Genomic DNA, 21,842 nt, shown 5'->3' on the forward strand with positions numbered 1-21,842 from the left:
GTGAATAGATGCATTTTTGCTTATTTTACCATTCCAAATCAGGTTTTATAACAGAACTCAGTTTGTAGTGCTGTTCAGAAAAACGGTTTTATAAGAATATAAAATACTTCTTTAGTATTTATAGCTTATAGTATCAGCAGGAAAATATGCTCTATTTAACACAACAGTGGGTAACTGTTTAAAGTAAGTACCACGATAGAACCTTGACAATTTGATTGATGGTTTCCATGACTTTACATGAGGTAAATTGTTATTGCCTTGAATACTTTATTTATTTATGGGGATTTATTGCTATAGTGTCTGATCACCTCATAAATATCAATGAATATAACCTTCAAAATTAATTATTTTCAAAGACATTTTACAAATGTGCACAAATTCAGAACACTCCCTCCATCTCAAAAGAGTGGCATTCAGACTTTAATATAGGTTTCTTTTATAAGCTAAACAGCAGCTTTCTGACGAAAAAGTGTTCCACTGGAAAATGCACTTGTCGGGCTCAAATTGTTCCATGAAAGTACAGTTTGATGACTTCTTAAAAATTTTTTTTTTCAAAGCTAAGCCCACTGCATCCGAGTTGGAGCCTCTTGGGTGTATGGCTTAGCTTACCCTGTGGACAGCTTCAAGGCTCTCAGGGTCTCTGACTTCATGGTTGCTGGCACATCTGGGTTTTCCGGAGTCCCATTTTGGAAACGGATTTCTAAAACCGGGTTTCTCTGTGACACAGAAATCTGCTCCTGGCTCTTAACATGGACCAGATGGTCCCCAAAGCCATGTACTTGCTGAGACTGAAATTTGACAGAGTATGTAAACATCACTTTATGGTCAGCCCTTTATAGATTCTCCCCAACCGGAATGGGAAATGAGTGGTTTATGCCCGTAGGTTGTAACAGGTAGCAACAAACCCACTCTGTCTGTCTTAATGAGTTCTATTATTTCTTCTGACTGGAGAAGGTGAAAAGCAATCTCACTTGTCTGCTTGCCAGTCTTACTTGGCAGATGATCATGGAGCAACATTTGGCATTGATGAACAGGGAACTCTAGGAAAGTTACATGGTTATAGCCCTGCAGGGAAGTAGCTGACATTACTAAAACTGAATACATTGGAATTAAATGAATAAGACTTTGAGTCTCTAACACTGGTTGCAGGAAGAGAAAAGGGCCCTGTAACAAGTCCAGTTGTGTTGCTCACATTCACCTCAGTTACCACTTTGTAATTATCCAGAACCAGAGGAAGGTAATGGCAGTGCTTGCTTTGACTTAAGTAGTTTCTGGCCAAACATGTAATTCGAAAGAGTAAGTGTCACAGCAATTGGTGCAATCAGAATACCTGAAACTGCATTAGCAATGCATATCCCTAAATAAATACAGTATAAAAAATTTGTTAATTAGAAAATGTGCATAAAGAAATGTTTGTATGTATTGAGATTGTTTGTCTTAAGTTGCCTCACCATATGAAGTAACGATTGTTTACTTAGACATTGCATTACTGGGAATGAAGAACTTTCTGAAAGACTAAAGACAAAATAATAATAGAAAACCCTTCCTGAAACAGCAAACACTTAAATCTGTCTCTAATCTGTATACGATATTTCAATAAAGCAGTTTCTAGGAAGTTTATAGCTAGCTCTAGCTGCATTAATCTATTGGTAATTGCTCACAATATTAATAGAGGTTGTAAAATTTTCCTCCGGTAAGATTATTAGACATAAAACAAAAGAAGGCACACGTTGCCATTTTTGAAGCTATTTTTACCATCTTTATTTGCATGGAATAGATGCATTAAATAAATAGGACAAGATAGATTTAAAATATCTATTATCTGTGAGGGGCATAGAATAACTTCAACTTTTCAATTTTTACCAATAAAATCATGATAGGAATAGTGTAATGTCCTGTCAGCTTTCATTGTAAACTCTAGTGATAAAGTTATTTGACGGGGTAAATGTGTATGAGAGGAAAGGGTTGGAAAGAAAAAGTCCTGTGGATCCATCATTTAAGGAGGGCAGTAGACCTTTCATACCCATTTCACAGGATCCTGTCGCTCTACATATACCCACATCCTTGATTTTTTTGGTAGTTAGTAATTTACACATTTTGACTCTTTTTTTTGGCTAATGTTCTGGTTGGCATGTTTCAATCATACATACGTAGTTTTGCTCATGGACAAAACAGAGAGCAGTAATAGTGCTTTAGAGAAAAGAAGAGAAAGCAAAATTAAAAATTACCACTCAAAGAGCACTAGATTTTCTCTGTGCTCATTAATGACGATGGATATGATTCCTTATTTTATATTTAAATGTTAGTTTTGCTCAAAAACCTGTATGGTTAATTCTTCAGATATGGGGTGATATGAGACAAGGTTTGCCCATTCTCTTGCTGTTGTTCAGATGTTACTGATTTGATTTTGTGTTTGTAATGTAATCTTCAATTTGTAAAAGTGTATGTTACCTAAAAACCCCAGCCACAGGCATACAGTTCTGCTAAAAACGTACAACATTCTAAATGTAATTATTGAAATGTATATTGCAGTGATTTACTTTTTCTGATTTTATGCCTCTACTTTTCCAACATATTGCTGGGTAAAAATAAGACTTCATCCTTTTTTTTCCCAGGCCAAATGTATGTGGATCACGTTACAATGCCTACTGTTGCCCTGGATGGAAAACTTTACCTGGTGGAAACCAATGCATAGTCCGTAAGTTAATCTAGTTATGTGTTATGACTGAGGTTTATCTTTGTCCCTCTGTGTCAGGGTATTTTTAATTGTATACCAGAACTGAAATGTGTTGCTATATGTTTTCAATAGCAGCTGTACATTTCTTTACCATTTTAAATATATTAAGCCAATTTACAAAGTTTTGTGGGCTACAATGCAGTGATGTGATACCAGTATTTAACAAAGGATTAATCTTATCCACATGTTCTGTTTAAGTCTATGGTAAAGGGTTCCAAGGGGTGTGTGAACTCTTGGGAGTGAGTAGCTGTGGAATATGTTAATCTATTTAAGTAAAGGGAAGGAGGCAACAGCGTTGGGCCAACAAGTACATTTTCTCTGCTTGTTTGGACCGTATCCCTGAAATATATATGTAGGGATATAAATATACATGCATCATGGTGCTGTGTCCATACTCGTGTGTAACAGAACAGCATACCAGAAATAACTCCTAAAGGCACTTTGCCTAAGGCTGATAAGACTCTCCAGAGATACTGAGGCAACGTGCTGTCAGCTGGGAATTATTGTGTGTCTGGTGCAGAAATAAAGGAAGCATTGTAATGCTGCCTCAGTGCCATCCTTCCTCCAAGATTAGTCTGCTAAAATGGACAACAGTTTCAGTTTTCCAAGGAAATCTCCCTATATCTACTGTGGCCTGTGGCATGTTCCCAGACCTTTTCATAGCAGATAGTGAAGGTCTAGGTTTTAGCTGTCCCCTGTAAAGATGCAGACGAACAGGAGGAACTGTTTTGGGATCTGTTGTATGCAATTTAATGAGTTTGTCTGTATTTCTGTTATGGTACTGAATTTTCTATCAGGTGTTTTTTTATGTGTTTGGGGTTTTTGAAACATATTTTAAAGGCATTTATGTTTTCTTTATAGCAATCTGCAGACATTCCTGTGGGGATGGATTTTGCTCTAGACCAAACATGTGCACATGCCCAAATGGTCAGATAGCCCCCTCCTGTGGTTCAAAATCAAGTAAGTATTTCTTCTGTGTCTTTGATATTGCTCTTTTGAGTCTGTGAAGCTACTAAGGTATGTAAAATAGTTCAGTGGTCAATATTTAAGACAAATAACCTCTGAGTCACCAGACATACTTTTACCACAGGAAGGAAAGTGTAGTCTCCTATGATGAAACTGAAGAGTGACTCACAGACCAGCTATTGGAGACACTTTCTTTGCCAAATCGAAACCAAATTAGTCTTATTGGAAGCTATTTTCATTTGGCACTTTGTAACACTAATTCCAGTCTTCCTTGCTTTCTGCAAAATGCCTTACCTCTATTCAACAGTAGACTTGCTCTTGTATACAGCACAAAAGTTGTAATGAGGGATGATTCTTGACAACTGGCTGAACTTGACATGCTTTGTAATTCTCCTCTGATTTCGAGGGTTATAAGGCAGACACTGTGCTCTGTCTTACTTACATAGGCCTTACATTTCCTTGCCAGGCTCAGTTCACACCTTTTGAATCTCATCTTACTTCTGTAGGTACTAGAGGTACAGAGCTGGTCAAGGCTTTTAAGTGGAACACTTTTCATCAGAAAAAAAAAAGATGCTCTGAAAATGAAACTTTTCAGAGAGATGACTTTTCCCAGAAATGTTTGGATTTCAGATTTTCAAGGAAGGTTCCCCAAATCCAGGGAAAAATAAGTAAAATTAAATTCATTCAGTGAACCAGAGAACTCAACGGCTTAACATGAGTTAAGTATTTGATATAAAGTAGGATTTTGCTTGGGATAATATCTGTTCATATCTGAGATACCACCTGTAAAGTACTTACTCTGTATTCTCATTAGAGTGTGGTGCTTGTCTCTTAGAATATAGAAGATTTTGATTTTTATATGAAATGTGAAGTTTCTGGGAAGAATTTTGGGGGAAACTGGTTCCCACAAATACCCTTTAATTATCTGAACAACATATTAACTGAAGTCAGTGGGGGATGCACTCAGCTGAGGTCTGTAATATTATGCTAAATGGTAATCTTTTTAGTTCTGAATATCTTATGAGACTCAATGTGTGGTCTGCTTTGCATCTGTATTTTTTACCTTGCCCTTTTTTTTTGCTTTCCTGGTTGATAAGAGTTTTACCGCATAACTGACCATTTCAGCTTGTGGTTTTAGCATCCTTTTTATCCAATACCAGTGGAAAAAACAAAAACAACTGTAGAATGTAATGGAATGGCATGTACTGAAATGGTAAATATTGTACTTTGTAGTTCAACCCCCTTCTCAGGCTCCTGTGGATGTCTGTTAGGGAGAGGCCAGCATGAGGAGGGTATGGAGCTATGGAGTTCTCAAAGAGTAGTGGAAGGAAGAATGGGTGCAAAATGCTGCAGAAACATGTGTGGTGGTGTGTTCGTGCCTGGGTTTGCAGCTACTGCTTTACTGGGTGCATATGCCTTAGTTTTGTAAGCCAGTAAAGGAAAGTATGACCTTCTCCCAAGTACCCTTTGGGTACAGAAGCAGAGATATATCCCTACATCTGCTACATGTTTTGGTACCTTTGTAAAAAGCAGGAATGAGTGGGCCTTAGTATTACCTAACTTTTTAATTTGGCCACACTGAAGTATTTTATGAGTCGAGACTTAAAAGAAAAATAAAGTATGAGTAAAGTCACAGTTCTTCTTGTGGTTCCTTCTCTGAAATATTCTACAATTGATCTCCATAGTTTTAGCCTTCATTGGAGGAGCACAGATAAATGGGTGCAGGACTTAACTGCAGTTTTTAATCAAGCAGCGTCTTAAGCCTGTGTGACATAGCTAATTTACTTCTAGGTATGAATATTCTACTAATCATAAATCTTACTCAGTGCTGACATTATTTTCCTTACATTGCTACACTGGTTTTCCCACTTTTAAGTGTTGCTTAACATTTTACAAATAGACTTAGCAGTTGGCTTATAATAGGTACGGTTTATATCTTGTTCAATTTCTGCAATAAATTAAGATACATTTTATGTATGTGGTTACATCTCTTTTGTTTATTAAAACATACCAGTTCTAAAAGCAAAAATGTCCTTAAGCAATAGAGAGAAAAGACTCCACTGCTTCTGTGCACTCTTGTGTAATATTTTTTATGATCCAGCACATCATTAATACTTACAGAGCATACTTTATGTAAGTCATTTGCTTTGTTGGCACTGTAGACAAAATCCATGAATACATATTTACACAATAGACCACAATGACTTAGATCTGCTATTAGGAAACAAAGTAAACATAAAACCAAAATATACTGTTTGACATCAAATGGTTACTGTCAACTGCCTTTGGTAACAGTTAATTTTTTTTCAGAATGTGCATTCATGAAAGCTTATATTAATTATGTATTTTAACAAATGAGAAGAAAACTCTGATTAAAATAATGAAAAAATAAAATGTAAATGATACAAATTTTTCACATTTAAAATAAAAAGCATAAGTATGAATAAAATGCCATGATTTCTCAGAATTAAATGTATAACTTCTGATCTATGAGATGCATCTCAGGCATCCTTTGGATATTTTAAGCTACGTGTGTCTTTAGTATTTAAAGAATCAGTACTTGGCACAGGTTTTATAGCAGGTACACCCATTGACAGTAAATTAACAGTGACTTATAGACTGGTTATCTGTTGATATCAAATATTTAATGCAGATTGGGAAGCATGTGGATTGGAGAGCAAAACAAAGCCTCCAAGTTTGATTCTCATACAGGTCAGTTGTTGGGACTTTTCTGGTTACGAGTCAGCTTTAGGAATCTGATTTGTGGTTGAAAAGATCAGCTGGTGGTTTTCTCAGCAGGGATTTTAGTGACATCAGTAAACTTGCTGGCTGAGTAGTGGTTATTTCTGTGTAAGTAGTGAATTTTTGGGTAAGCTTTACAGCATTCTTGGAGATAAGATTGCCAAGTGTGGAGGGCCCCCCTCCCCGGCTCTGTGGGTGCTCTGATGCTGCACAGGAGCAGCTGTGAGAGATGTCCCACACTCTTTGCTGTGGGAGATGTCCAACGGAGGTGTCCCACACTCCATACTGCAGGACATGTCCCACACTCCGTGCTATGCCAGCTCCGTGGTGGTGGCTTTTCTGCTGCCCCCCAAACTGCCCGGGCCATGGCTGCTGTGTGTTGGGGCTGCAGCTGGGCCCCTGTTTGTGCTGCATTCGTGCTCTATGATCCTGCCACGTTTGGAGCAGTGGGAGCAGGGGGTGAACCAGGAGGATGGTGTCTCCTACGGCATCAGACACCCTTTGCTGCCCCCAGGGTTATGGGTCAGGTGTGTCTCTGAGCTCAGCCACTGGTTTTGCTTCCAGCAAGTGTGGTCAGAATGGCTTAGGCTGGCTGAAAGAGAGGAGGTGTTTGCTGATGGGGCTGTCTCTGAAGGAAGGGAGCTGTGACAGAGGCAGCAGGAGCTGTGGTGGGTGCTGGGAGTGGCAGCTTGTGGAGACAAGTGTCTGTGTGCTCCAGCAAGCTCCTTACAGCTGCCTGACTGCACAGCAGGGCCTGCTCCGCTCCCCTGCCACAGCATCAGAGGCACAGCTGAGGACTGAACAGCTCAGAGACTTCCCACTCAGAGTCTTCCTCAGAGACTGCCCACAGTGGGGGCTGAGCCTGGGCCTTGGCTCTGCACCCCCGGACCCCACTTCTCGGGTGCTATGGGAGGTGTCCACTCAATGGCAGTAAAACCTAGAGCTCAGCTCCTTCCCTTATATTCTGCTGCTGTCAGAGGTGGTGTAAGGTCTTGAATTTTGAATGTTTCCAGAGTTTTTGAGGCTGCTGCGGGTTTTCTCTGTACCCCGTGCAGGGCTGCAGGCCCGCGTCCCGTCCTGGCGCTGGCTGCCATCTCTCTCCTGAGTCAGTCACTCGACAGAGAAAGCACGCTGAGCATCTGGGATGCGATGAGGCCGTCATTCCTTGTTTACAGCTCCTGGCAGGGAAAGCCCTGCGTCATGCACGGCCGGGGCTGGGAGCGTTTCCTCGGCAGTGGCACGGAGGCGAGAGGCCGCCTCTCCTGCGGTGCCCGCTGGCTGCCCTGCCGCGCCCTCGGCCCGGGGTGCTGGGCCAGCGGCTCCAGCGCTTCTCCCACCTCAGGAATACAGACCCTCGCACCTCGTGTTCCTTAGTTTGGGATCGCAGAGTAGACGGTGTTACCTTTCGTCTGCCTGGTGAGCTCCTGCACGTTTTGTGAGCGTCTGTGGTTGTGGTAGCGCTCCGGGTGTGATGAAGGCTTTACTCACTTTTGCCCAGTGTTTGTTTTAGAAGTCAGGAACTGTTGTGCTTAAGTGGAGAGCTTGTTGTTTCACTTTGATAAAAAGCACAACTATTGCCCACACACAAAGCCTGTGTGGATATGTTTGGTCTCTCTGGCTCTATTGCAGGGTTATAAAGCTGTGTTCCTAAAGTTATTCCTGTTTTGACTTCAGACATTTCCAGTGCAGACTGTTTACAAATTGGATGTGAAAAAGAGCGATAATTGATTAAAAGCAATAATTTATGAATGTTAACATTTCCTGTGCATGCTAAGGCAAAGGTATATGCACTGATTTACCAGCCTTATAGTAATTCCTGTGCTTTTTCCCTGCGTCTCTGTCAATGTGATATCTTGGAACAGGTTGTTTCATTTACCGGAATATCTCCACTGACATTAGCAGAATTGTTGATATAGCTGAGAAAAGAGAACCTGGACCAGCATTAATATGCTAGTTTTCAAAAATGCATTCTTAACATCATCATCTGAGCTCCAGACAGCCTTTGAATGTGTTTCTATAAACTTTTGGAAAGGTAATGTTTCAGAATAGTCGGTATGATTTTGGAAATACTCTTTTCAACATTCCCTCAAAAGAGGGCAGAAAATAAGTAATTAGTTTACCAAGTGTATGCCACTGATTTTCTTGCCTGGTAATAAGGGAGAAAGCTCACTGATTTAGATGGCTCATTTTAATAAAGATGATTGGTGTCCCAGCAATCTCCCATAATGATTTTAGTTTATAAAAGAGGAAGTAATATTTTACCTTGGAAAAGTTCTTTTAAGAAGCAGTAGGACAAATTATGGAAACTTTGTGTTTGTGTGTGTTATGTGTAAAACCACTCCTTATCCCAAAATGGGGCAATATACTTTACTTTACTTGAACAAATAATATGAAAATCATCCTATAAGCTACTGTTAACCTTTTTATCTCGAATGTAGCTCAAACTATTTAAATGGCTTTGGTCTTCATGTGGGAATGGAAATTAGCTCTTGGCATAGCTTGCTCTAATTGAAATCAGTTTGTGGTTTTTAAGTTCCTTCCCTGCTTGACAGATGATATCATTTCCTATGCTTTTTGTAATCCCCTCTGTTTTTCTAAGATTGTATAAAGCTAAGTTGAACTACACATTTTAAAGTAACTATACACCTTTTTCTGACCTACTTAGGACATAGTCCAAAAATCTTCACCAGATATTCACTCTGTGTTTGCAGACAATTTTACTTTTTGTTGAGGAATGTTAGTACATTTTTGTTGCCTGAAGTACTGAAGTACATCCAAAGTAGAACAAAGATGTGTTGTAACTATTAAACACATAAGAAATGTAATACACAGTTTTTACTTTTACAATTGAAGAATTAAGAAGGGAGTGCTTTAAATGCTAGGTTGTTTTAAATCCTTTCTCTAGTTTCATGTTTAACTTCTGTTCTATGGATTCATATTGCTATGGAAGGAAATACAGCTAAAATTATTATTTTTACTTAAAAATAAAATTCCATTCACATACTTCTGAACTGTAAAAAGCCAAATGATGCTTAAGGGTTTTGTGCAAGAAGAAAAATTCTGTGGTTGGCATAACACCTGTTAGCAACAGGCTCTGATGGGGATGCAATTTCTATTTTTCAATCCTGAGCATTTCAAACAGCATGTTGTAGGTATCCAGTGCTGCATCACAGTCTACTGAAATGCTGATCAGACTGTAATCCTATCTGGGGAGGAGCCTTTCATGTGGTTCCTGTTAGGAGGAAAACCATTTCCCAGCTGCTTACTGGAGTGCGGGCCCCAGTTCGCAGCTGTGTTGGACAGCAGGACCTGTAAGGACTTCACTTTGTTGGGAGGCCTGCCCACTTCTCTGTGCCTGATGAAGAGCCTGACATACTTTTAGTTGCTCCTAACATCTAGTTAAAAAATATATTTTTCCTTATTACTGGAGAAATGCAGCACAGACATTATGCTTTGCTGGCATGGGGTTTAAGCTGCTTGTTAGCTATTATAAATGGTGGGGCTGCAGCTGAGGAGAGTTTGCTGCTCCCCTGCCTCTGCCCCTTGCAGGGGAAGGTTGTTGGCTCTGGGGAAACGCTGTCTGTGAGCTCTGCAGATCCCAAGTACAGCAGCTGGCAGCAGCTCTACTGCTGGGGTGAGCCCACAGATGACATAAAGAAAGAAATCACTCTTTTATTTTTCCTTTTTATGCAGCAAGTCCTACCTGGCCAGATCAGCTTCTGGTATTGTATGTGTTGGCAAAAGAAGGCTGTCTTCAGGAGCTTCCTTATATGCTTCCCTTTAATACTTCCCTCCCCAGTTTCCCAGATGATAAGATGCCCTTTCCTTTTGATGGTATCTGCCAGAACTTTAGTACTTTTCCCTTACTAATGGCTTGTTCTCATCGTTGCAAACTATGAAAAAAGCTCTGTGGATTTATACTCATATAAAATGCCTTTGACTTCAGTGAATGAGGGGGGCATCAAATTCTTGCACCATGTCCTATATTCCTTGGGTACTATAAATCTGTTGTGTTCTGTAGTGCCAGTGTAGTATCTGTCCTAAAATGTGCATCCTTGACTTCTAATACTTTCTTGTTCACAGAATAAATCCCTAAAAAAAACGTTAAGTCCTTTAGCAGACAGTTAAGTATTTCTGACTGGTTTGGTTTAACTGAGGAAAATCTTTTTCCTTTTCAAGTACAACACTGTAACATCCGGTGCATGAATGGAGGGAGCTGCAGTGATGACCATTGCCTCTGTCAGAAGGGATACACAGGAACACACTGTGGACAGCGTAAGTGCCCTTCTGTGAATGTAGAAACTGTGCACAGTTAAGTAATCCTGTGATGTGTGGATTGGACACCCTTTAGCACTAAATTTCAGCTGCTGTTGACCTTGTTTTTTATCAGGTGTAGTGGAGTTTTACAGAAAAACACATTACTTTGTAATGAATGCCGAATGAATTCTTTCTGATCAGTACTGTTAAAATAAACATCATATGAATTCGTAATAATTGGATATAACCTGATCCTGTAATTCTCACACTACCGTTATGGCCATTGACCTCCAGGACTTTTAACTCACTAGAGCAATAGGCCATACATCCAGAGTGTACATGGGATTCGGTTTTCTTTTTATAGACAAAATTAAGATTTTTAATACAAAGCGTTTTCATTTCACCATTTGCATCAGACTTAGCTAGTATGCCTGAGATATATTGCTCATTTTGGTGATGTCTTATTAGAGGTGACAGACAGATTTTTTTTTTTTTGTTATTTCCTCAGTCAATCCTTAGCCAAAAGTGTTCCTGGATCTGCTGCTTAAAATTTCTCCCAAGCTGACTCTAGTAGTCTCTCGCTCTTCTTGGCTGGAATGCTGTGAAGTAGCTCAAATAAGGATGTAGACACTGCTTTTAACCAAGGTCGTCACATTGCTATCTAGTGAACTATTGGTCTGACAGAGAAAATGTGTTTAGCTCATTTAATGAAAACCTTTTGTGCTCTGTCAAGATCAATGGCACACTTTACATGAACTTCATTGGGACCAGGAATTTACCGTAATAATCTGGAGGAGGATCACATGGTGAAAGGATTAAGAATTGTATTTCTGCCTTCTCTGTGAAATATCAAGTGGATAAAAGAGGATAAATGGAAATCTTCTTTCTACTGAAGTGAATGTGAAAGGGAACAAAGAATAACATTACTCAATGACCATCAAGTTGTGTTTAAAGATCTCCTTTTTCATGTGCATGTTATATTTTCTGATTATTTTTGAGAGCAACTGCTTTTGGAGTTTATTCTGAAGAAAATTGGGTCCTGAATCTAGTGACAACATTGTACAGGGGAAGAATATCTTGGTTTAATATAGTCAGAATAGATATTGATTACATTTTGCTATCCTGGTTAATAGTATGAATTATTTAACATCAGCAAACAGCCTTTTAATACTGGATTATTATGTTAGAAGAACAAATACATTTGAGGATTTAGAGATGAGATTTTTTTTCTGCATCTTCTATCTGCAGTCTCTGTCAGTGTTTATTTGTTGAAAGAGATGTTAGTTTGAGGTTATGGGATTGTCTAGCCATCCCTAAGAGAAAGGCTCTGAGAGGTCAGAAAAACTGTGGTTGTTACTGTGTTTATGTTATGCTCCCTTGAAAAGATGAGTTCATGATACCAATGAGGCCAGGAATTAAGAAAAGACTGTAAGTAGATTCTAGGAAAAAGGTTTCCTATCCTGTTATGTTTACCGTTTTTGCCACTTTAGTGAAGCTGGTCAAGTACATACCTTCATGTCTTTGTGGCAGTAGCTCAATAAAGATTACTTTTGCCTTCCCTCTGATCCAGCTGTCTGTGAAAATGGATGTCTAAATGGCGGGAGATGTGTGGCCCCAAATCGATGTGCCTGCACGTATGGCTTTACTGGACCCCAGTGTGAAAGAGGTATGTGCCCTAAATTGGGGGAAAAATTGTTACAACTTGCTTAAGAGTAACTTAAAAATACTTAACTGGTAATACAAAATAAAATGGTAATATTGCTGTCTATGAATAAAGTAAAATAGCATTAGTGTTCTTTTAGAATGCAACATAAGGATGTTTTACTGAAAGGAAAACTTCAGTCGAAGAACATTGTGGAGATATTGGCCATGGAAAAACGCAAAATAGGAAATTTCTTAAATGGCATTTTTGGTAAGAAAGCAAGCTTTAGGTTTGATTTAAAACCTAACATTCAATCTTACCTTCTTTTGTTACTTTTATATCTCACAAGTGCTGATTAGTGTAATTTCAGTAATTAGTTCTTCAATTCATGGTAGGTTTACCAAACGTTGTTTTCATTTTCTGGGGCAAACCCCCTGCTCCAGCAGTGAGGTTGTTGGGCCATTACCTGCCGTGTTCTATAGTTGAATTGGTTGTGTTTGGTTTTGTTAGACCAAAGACTGAAAGTAAATTTGAAGTAGCATGAACTTCATAAGGATAGAGGCCAGGATGAAACACAGATGCAATTGTTTACTTTTTTGCAATGAAAATACTCCAATGGAAGTGGTGGCAAATGAAAGTTATTGATAAGTGCTTTTACTCAAACTTCAGCTTCTAAGTCATCAGAAAAGCTCTTTGTATCTGATACATTTGCACACCAGTGATAAGCAGCATCTTGCCTCTGTCTTTGGTATGTTTTGTTTTGGCAGAGTTTATTCAATTTTTCTTTCCATTTTGTACAGATTTATTCTCATCAATTTTCAAGTGAAAACAGCTATACCAACTGTCTTATCTGGTGTGTGGATTTTTTGGGAGTTATTAAACCAATTTAGTGGTTCATTTGCGAGCAATATAGTGAACAATGTTTAGGAATAGCCCTGTTGAGTTTTGTAAAAATAAAACATTTTCATTTGTTAGATCAATTGGTTATGATAGTTGGAAATCAATACATACTACTCGTACAATAGGTTGTGTTACATGTCTATGATAGAATAGACATTAATAATCTGATTTTGGACTTGCATGTGGAGGATGTGCTGAGCACATGAAATTTCTTCAGTGGCTGTGTCAGATGATCACCACTGTCAGTGCTGCACCTGGAGGAGGTTGGCTTTTCTATGTGGGCAGCACAGGTGGGTGATGCAGAACAACAACTCTTGGGGGACCAAAGCCTTTTGTTCTGTGCTACAACAGATGGCAGGATGAAGCAGGCATTTCCTGCACTCCCTACAGCACATAAAATTGCTGTTGGCACCGTGTGAAGTCTTTTCAGTAGTCCACTCAGATGTTATAAAAGTAGTTCAAACCAATGGTGATTTTTTTCCAAAGATTGAAAAGTAGCTCTGTTCTGAATCTTGGGATCTTACTGCTGGAGAGGAGTAAGAGAAATATAAAATTAGGTTAAAAATCCCAAGTTTGAACAGAAAAAAGGCTTATAGGTAAGAATGCACTGAACAGTACTGTAAAGACTTGGAATTTCAAACAACTTCTGCTTGTTCTTCATGGGTGAAATTTTTGAGCCTTAAGAAGAAGACTTCAGTGCTACTTTTGTGTTGGCTGATCTGAGTCCAGTTTGACTCTCTGGCATTTGGGCGAGTTTCTAGGCTGAATCCTACTGACAGCCTTGGTCCTGCCCCTCAGGGCTCCTGCCTTCTGGTGGGTGGAGACAGAGCCATTTGAGCCAAACCAAGCTGTCCTGAAATCCCATACGTGTTACTGAGCACAACTGAGGTGGAAATCTGTGACTTACATACCTTGTCCATAGGCGGTTTTTTACTTAGAACATCTGTTTGATTCTGTAGTTATCAATGAAAGAGAAAATAGCTGTTAATGAGCTGTAGAATTCTGGCTAATGCTCACTTGGTGTGTTGAGGCCAAATGATAGTCATATCTTCCTAGAAAACCTCTGAAATTTGGCTCCTTTCACACAGATTTCCTGCAGCTTCTCTACCTAGCTGAGCTAATATGTTCCCCTCCTCTAAAAAGGGTGTGGTGGTTTTTGTCTCGGAATCACATTATGCCATCAGAAAAACTTTTTCTGAAGATAGCTTTTCAAGTATAAACTAATGTTGGTCTTAGTCAGAATAACTTGCCTTGTTCAGCACATGCACCTGTGTGGTCACTGGGGAGTTGTCTGGCTGCATATGATTTTACACAGCTGTCAGCTAAGTAAGAGGTCCATATTTTGAATCTAGCTTTGGAAAGTTATGTGGATTTGTGACACTCCCTGGTGGGCTTCTGATGTGAATGGATGTTAGCCAGTAAATTGACAAGATTCATGCCTTGTAGAGTAAAACCGTGTGTTTATTAGAAAGAAAAAGGGGGAGGAAACAAAACAACAAAACCAAAGCATCTCTGTGCATGGAGAAGGGAAAAAAAAAGGAAATTCCTGAAGAGAAACAGTCTCTTAAACTATCCCATTTCTGGGGGAAGCAGGAGAGGATGATTGTTTTGAAAACACCGTTGCTGGATAGAAAGGTAATGTGAAGTGCTATAGTTCTGTGGCATGTGCACAGTCTCCATCTGTTTGGCTGTGATTTGATGTCGAGGTTATGCCATGCCACAGGCTCACAGTTATGGAAGTCATTTACTGCTGCAAATCACCCCCTGCTTTTCTCTACAAGCATCAGCTAACAGTAACAATCACATAGTGCTTGTGGCACATACGTCACAGACCAAAGAAAATTCCAGCCTTTGCTTCATGTGTTGTAGCTTAGAACTGACTGGAATAAAACAATTTGAGGCAACCAAATAATGAGGTTTTTCTGATAGTCTGATAGGGAAAACAGTTAAAATGTTGCAGGTGGTTAGAACAAAGTTAGAGCGAGTTTCTTAGATACAAAGTCATGTAGTTCTGTTTTAAGTAGTTTTTCCATACATTTGGTCATATTTATAGTACAAATCACCCTGGTTGGCATTATCTCAGGAAATGCTGACTTAATGTGATTGTTGATGAAGATCTAAAAGACTTCTGTGTAGGTCAATAGCATCAAATACATGCATAATGAAAGGGCTTTATCTGGTGAAAGACCTGCTGCTTTCACAGTGCAGCAAACTCCATCCAATTTGTGGCATGAGTATTTTTATGTATTTATTCAGTCATTCTTTGAGAGGGTAGCAGCTGGCCTTGGACAGCTTTGGCACACAAGTTGGTTTTTGTGTGTCTTAGAAGTGTTAATGTTAGTGTAACATTATAAACACTATAAACAGGAGCACAAGGAATTTTGAGATTCATTTTTATCAGTGGGGTTCCTCTTCACGTTCTGGGAGTGTGTGCCATGTCACTGGTGAGATTGGCTTCACCAGGGCTGGATGGGTAACTCTAAGCAGTACACATGTATGGTTAACTCCTGAGCTGCTGGGTGTGGTGTTTGGCACCTTTCCAAAGCAGGAGAAGCCATCTGGGTGTACTGTCAAGTGCCTGCAGGTGTATAAGTACAACAGACCTGGCTTTTCTGTGGGATAGTGTTCAAAAAAGGTGGACTTGCCATAAGCTCAACAGTAAAAGTGTAGTGGAGTTGGAGATACTTCCTACAACCATTTAAGACACACTTAAAATACATAGTCCAGAAAGGAAAATATTTCATGGATATTGTCTCAGTTAAAATTTGGACTTCAGGGATTTCTTTTGGAAGGTGCTGAGTTCTCTGACTGCGGTCCAGTGATGGGCTTTGACATGCCTTTAAACTCAAACCTGAGATGCCATTATGCCTAAAATTATGCAAGTGCTTAATGGCCTTACTTGATTTTGGCCCAAGCTTTCACAGTTAGTTAAGATGCAGGAGGTTCACTCAGCTTTTGGCTTATCAGTAGTCATGTTGTTAATGAAAAGAAATCACAGGTAACAGAAAATGAAGATGCAGGCAATGCAAAATTTCTCCCATTGGTTAAAAACCAGATGCCATCTTTATGCCATTTGTCTGCTAGTGCTGAATAACAAGTGAGTTACAGATTCTGCAGTTCCTTTTAAAGCTGCTGAAGAGTTTGAGAGCAGAGACTTAGCTTATGTTCCCTTAAGGATGATTCAGAACATCGACAGCTCTTTTTATTATCTGTGAAAGAGCCTGGGGGATTTAGCTGGCTATAGGAGATGCCCATGTTTGGGTCGTGTGAAGACATCCCTATATCATGGACTTTATGAAAGTCCATAGGAAAAATTGATGTTAGGAGCTCAGAGAGATCAGACAACCCTATCAGATTTGGTAGAACTGTGCCTCCAAACTTGTGCATAAAGGCTTTCTTGACTATTTGAAGCTCTTTCTCTGTGGACATTTGGGTAATTATACTTTGAGACGGTGAATTCTATAAAATATAAAATTGTACATTGTTGTTATCCTTGTCTTGCAGAAATGCAGTGAAATATGCTTTTCTTTTTCTGTCTGGATTCATTTAGAGGAACACAGTGGAAGCTCAGAATGTGTTACAGCCCTGTTTGTTTATTTGAATGCTTGTGACAACATCAGGGGCTCAATCCTGATGCATTCTGGAGTTTTGCCACTCACTTTGCTTTGGAGCAGAATTGGACCTGATGTAGTTCAAATATCAAAAACGTACCACGTGTGTTTTGTTTTTTTTCTGGACTCAGAATATGAGCAAATGATTGCTTTTTCTTCAAACAGAGTCGTTTCTGTACTGCTCTCTTCATGGCAGGAATTTTTGCATAATTTTTAATTATATTTGGCCATTATTAAAAGTTCCCAGAATTAATGCCATATGTAAAAATATCTTTCCCAGAGCCTCTTTATGAAAGTGCAGCCGCTGAAAGTGGTCAAGAGTAGTGTAGGGCTCTGTATATTTTTTTCTTTCTAAATACTACAACGGGTAGAATGTTTTCACAAAGAGGACACTGCACCCCTTAGTGTGCCCCGTCTCTGGTATTTAGTCTAAATGGAAAGTAAATAACAAAGTGTAGATAGCAGTAAAAGTATGTTCCCAAAGCCGTATGTTGCATTTAAAGTAGTATTGCAGCATATGGTAGCTGGCAAACATTTGAATAAACTTGATTTCTGTAGCTTTCTTCCAAGAAACACATCTGTTGACATAGACATGTAGTTTCTGCAGCCCTGTAACATGAATGCATGTACAGTGTTATAGCAGCAAGCTAAAGGATGGCTAAACTTGAAGGCCTGGAATAAGGATTCTTGCACACATTTTTCACCCTGAAAAGTTATGAAAAATGGCTTCAGGCTGAGGATCAATACATTCAGTCACAGAGTGATGTTTTACTGAGTTTAAAGTAATTTTAATACATGTTGTCACCTTTTTGTTTTAAAACAAAAATTCAATATTGGTGTCTTGGATTATCTTTTCTATAAAATAGGATGAGATTAAGTGGATTAGTTTTTAAATTTTTAAAATTGAAGCTGCAGCTTTTTGGTGGAGAAGTTAGTCTCTACAGAATAATTTTGTGTGATTTAAGATTCTTCATCATACTTAGCAATATAATCAGTAACTCTCTGGATCAGAACTCAGGACTCAGCTCAGTCTGTTATTTGATGCCAAAAAGCATTTTTAGGGATCTTGTGTATGTGAAGGCTTTTATCCATTGTTTTGCTCCTTGCAAACACACCCCATAACCTGTCCTGTGTTGCTTGCTCTATGCTTTGTGTATCCTAAAATATCACATAGCAAGTTTTAAAATGTTTCTTCGGATATGTGCTTAAAAGTTTAATCCAGATCCATAAATGATTAAGTACATATGGCTAAGGTCTCATGTGAGATGTGAGGGCTCCAACTTTTGTACATGAAGCTGAACATTTACATTTTGTTCCAAATTGAGTTTTGGTTTCAGTCAAACAAATCCAAATGTAAAGTTTTCATTCAACTGTTTGGCAGACCTTTCTATACTTCCATGCCTTCTTGATTGGCTGCTAAGGGCACTGACCTTTAGATGTGCAATAAGGTATTGTTTGGACTTTGGTTTGGTTTGATTTTCATTGTAGCAGTGGAGATGCATACAAATGTAATCACAAATTGGGAAGTCCATATTTTTGGTATAAGTGAGGATAAAAACATTTGAATGAAATAGTTGCATTGTACTAACCTGTAAGATTTGTTTCTTGCATGTGGGGTATTGAAGGGACTCACGTGAGAATCACTATCATCCTTCTGGAACTGCAGACAGCTTTGTTGTTGAACCTGACTCCTACCTCCAAGTGTGCTGGCAGCCTGTGGCACGTGTTTGCTGTGCAACAAATTTGGTTCTGCTCTCACTGCAGATAGGCTGAACCTTGTGCTGGCTCTGCTTGCACGTGGTACTTGCAGTTGGAACTGTAGTGTCTTAGGAAGGGAAGAACAGAGCCTGTGCTTTCATCAAGAGGCTTTGTAGAAGTTGTAAGACAGAGAGATGTCTTTGTGTATTTGGTTATGGGATGTTACATTAATACAGATATAACTTTTATATACACAGTGCAGGCAGTTGAGAGACATATCTTCCCTGAATGGCCTGCACTGCCAGATCTGTGCTCTGTGGCGTTCCAGGGAGAATTGGAAAGAATCCATCTGATGTGTTGTATCACGAGAGTCAACTTTTTTGTGTGTGCTGAAAGATTGAATCAGCTTTTACTGATGTTGGTTGTCATTGCAGCACAGTTGTGCATTTGAGGCCTTCAGAATGAGTGTCTTCAAGCTATTCTTCCTCTCTTACTACCATTGTACCAGGCTCGTTTTTCTAATTTCAGCCATCTCCCAATTTCTGGGTCACTACAAAACTTGTGGGAAATAAAATAGGTGGGTAAAATTAATTTCTCGTGGAACTTTCCAGAGAAAAAGTGCTTTCAAAATGGTGACTCCTGGAGTTGTACATAATACAGGGAATGAGTAAATGCAGCTGAGAACTTATCTAACAATGCTTGCTTAGCTTTTCCTGGAGAAAAGTGTTCCTTTTTCTCTGGTCTGCAATATATTTTGGTATAAGAAAGCACAGCTACCTGAAATCCTTTGATTTGTTACAATGAAAACAAATGTTTTCCTTGTGAATCACCCATTCATAGCTTTTTTTTTCTTGTTGGGCTGGTAAACTGAAAATTTTTGTTTCAGTTGCAACACAAACAAATATCAGTGTGATGGTGCCTCAGTCAAGTTTAGGTTATGGACTTAATTTTTTTTCTTTCTTTGTTTTTTAAAGTGACCTAAAACTTTCATGGTGGTCAGCTCTAACAAAAAAAAGAAACTCTTTTAAAACATCATAGATCGTACCTAATGCAAGGATAAACTGACGAGGGCATGTCCAAGTAAAACAAATCTTTTATATAGGTCAGCTGGAAAATGCTAATGAAAATGCATCTTAAGCAGAGGTGCTCAAAGTGGTCAGTGGGACTATTTTGACACATAAAAGTTTTTTTGCAATATATTGGTAACAGAGCTGATGAAATCTCTGTAAAAATTAAAACTTTTCTGGAGTAAACTGTTGCTTTTAGAAAGATATCTCCTATCTTTTGCAGCATAAATGCCACAAAAAATTATGGGAAACAACTACCAAAGGACAGCTGTAAGGACAGGCACATTCTCACTTCCAGTTGCCCTTGAGAAGTTCATGAATATTGACGGAGTAGTTTTTGTATTTATTTTTTTTTTTTTTGGTGACAGCTTGTACATTTGGCACTTTAGAGAAATGCTGTAGGGAAAGAAAAGAGGCCTAAATAAGGTCTGAAAAGAAAGTAGCCCTGAGAGAAATATCACTCTCCACATTCTTCTATGCTGTAAAATAGAGTCTGGCTTTGCACTCCTTATCCCTTTTGGAAAAAGGTGGAATTTTGTTATGTAAAGAAACCAAGATTCAGTATTTCTTTTTGTGGGAAGGTGTGCAAAGGCTAGGGAAAAGTAATTTTAAAAAAGCATGAAAGTTATTAAAAGTGCATGTGTGTTTACACTCATATATACACATAGGGTTTTATATTTTCAGAAAAGAAATATGAAACCTTTTAAGCACCTGTTTTTTGCATGTGACCTTATGCATTTGTTTTGTATCTGTTGCAGGCATTACCCAGGCTAACCTAGCTCAGGTAGCTTAGTGTGACTGCTGTGCCCTAGCCTTAATTTTGTTTCCTGGTGGTTAATTCAAATTACAAGTCCCATACTGAAGGAGTGGCCTCTTTTTTATTTTTTACAAGTTTAACTTGTCCCTGAATGTTTAACTTAGAGTGTGACACTGTTTGTAAAAAGCATTTAACTCCAGTAAGCCTGGCTTACCAAATGGTCTTGATCATGTTTTGTAATGGTCCTGCCCCCAACATTTATGTTTTCTGTGAAGTTTACCCAATGACTGCCAGGCATTTAGTGCTGTCCCCGTTTGCTCCTTACTCCTTGGAACAAATGGTCTTCTGTGACCCTCTAATGCTTTTTCTTCCAACACAGAGGTGCTGACAGTCATAGGGAAGCAGAGCTCAGCAGAAACCTGTATGCTCACAGTTCTTGCCTCCTTGGGGAAGTGGTGGCTGATCCTTTCATCCTGCACCACTACACACAGCATGGGACAAAGCCCCTGCTCCCCTGAGCTGAAGCAGGAGAAGGATTCTTGCTGGCATTGCAGCAGTGGTCATAAGTTCAGTGGTATTTTATTAGACTCTCCATTTTCTTTCTTGTTTCTCTATACACAGGAATCTCATAGTGCTCTTTGGTCTCAAGATTAAGCCACCAGTTTTTGCCCTAAGTCCTTCCTCGTAGGTCCTACTGCTTACAATGGTTCCACTGAATCTACTAATAGATGAGTTTTCAGCAAGGCTTGGGAAATCAGTTCATCTCCAGCAAAAACAGACACTAAAGTGCACATCTGCTGTTTAGTGGAGTAACTCCCATCTATCAAACAATGCATTTACATTTTCTAAAAAATAGACCTGTAAGAATTACAGGGAGAGAGGATAATTTCTAACTGTATTTCAGCTTATAGAATTGCTTAGGTGGAAGAGACCTCTTGAGATCATCTAGTCCATCTCCCCTGATCCAACTTGAGCAGGTTACCCAGGACTGTGGCCAGTCACACCAGAGGGTGTGTTAAAATATATGTTAGTCTGTGATTTGTAAAACCTTCAGCTGTATCATTCAGACCTACTAGCCATTTAATGAGGATCCAGTGTCATTGTCAAAGTGTTCATAATTCTGGATCTTCTGTGGTTTTTTTATTTTATTTGTGTGTTCTGCTACCCAGAATACAGGGAGTATTTATCCTGTGGCAACAATTGATTGAGTGCTGTGAAATGAAAGCACAAGTTATGCTGATAATTTCTAATGTACTTGCCTAATAGAAGTCTAAAAATGGAACATCTTGAAAAAAAAAAAAGCTGTCAAAATTACAGTGGTTCATGGGGTGTGGAATTGGGAATGGTTTTAACTGCTAGTAACTATAGACACTGTAAGGGGAGTTTTCCTGTTTGCACTGGACACTGATTGTACTTACCTGCTTGTCACTTAAGACAAAAAATGGGGAGACCTAATAGGTACTTG

The 21,842-nt window shown here is 39.0% G+C and overlaps 1 protein-coding gene across 1 annotated transcript in view; it reads left to right on the forward strand.

The window, feature by feature from the left end:
* Window positions 1-21,842, forward strand: part of FBN1 (fibrillin 1) — a 147,490-nt gene that overhangs the window by 11,806 nt on the left and 113,842 nt on the right. Inside the window, exons 2-5 of the mRNA XM_017805157.1 lie at window positions 2,616-2,698; window positions 3,599-3,697; window positions 10,625-10,720; window positions 12,273-12,368. Coding sequence (XP_017660646.1) covers window positions 2,616-2,698; window positions 3,599-3,697; window positions 10,625-10,720; window positions 12,273-12,368 — 374 coding nt within the window. The remainder of the gene's footprint in view (window positions 1-2,615; window positions 2,699-3,598; window positions 3,698-10,624; window positions 10,721-12,272; window positions 12,369-21,842) is intronic.

Source organism: Lepidothrix coronata, unplaced genomic scaffold, assembly GCF_001604755.1.
Source record: "Lepidothrix coronata isolate B3197 unplaced genomic scaffold, Lepidothrix_coronata-1.0 Scaffold11, whole genome shotgun sequence".
Classification (NCBI taxonomy): Eukaryota; Metazoa; Chordata; class Aves; order Passeriformes; family Pipridae; genus Lepidothrix; species Lepidothrix coronata.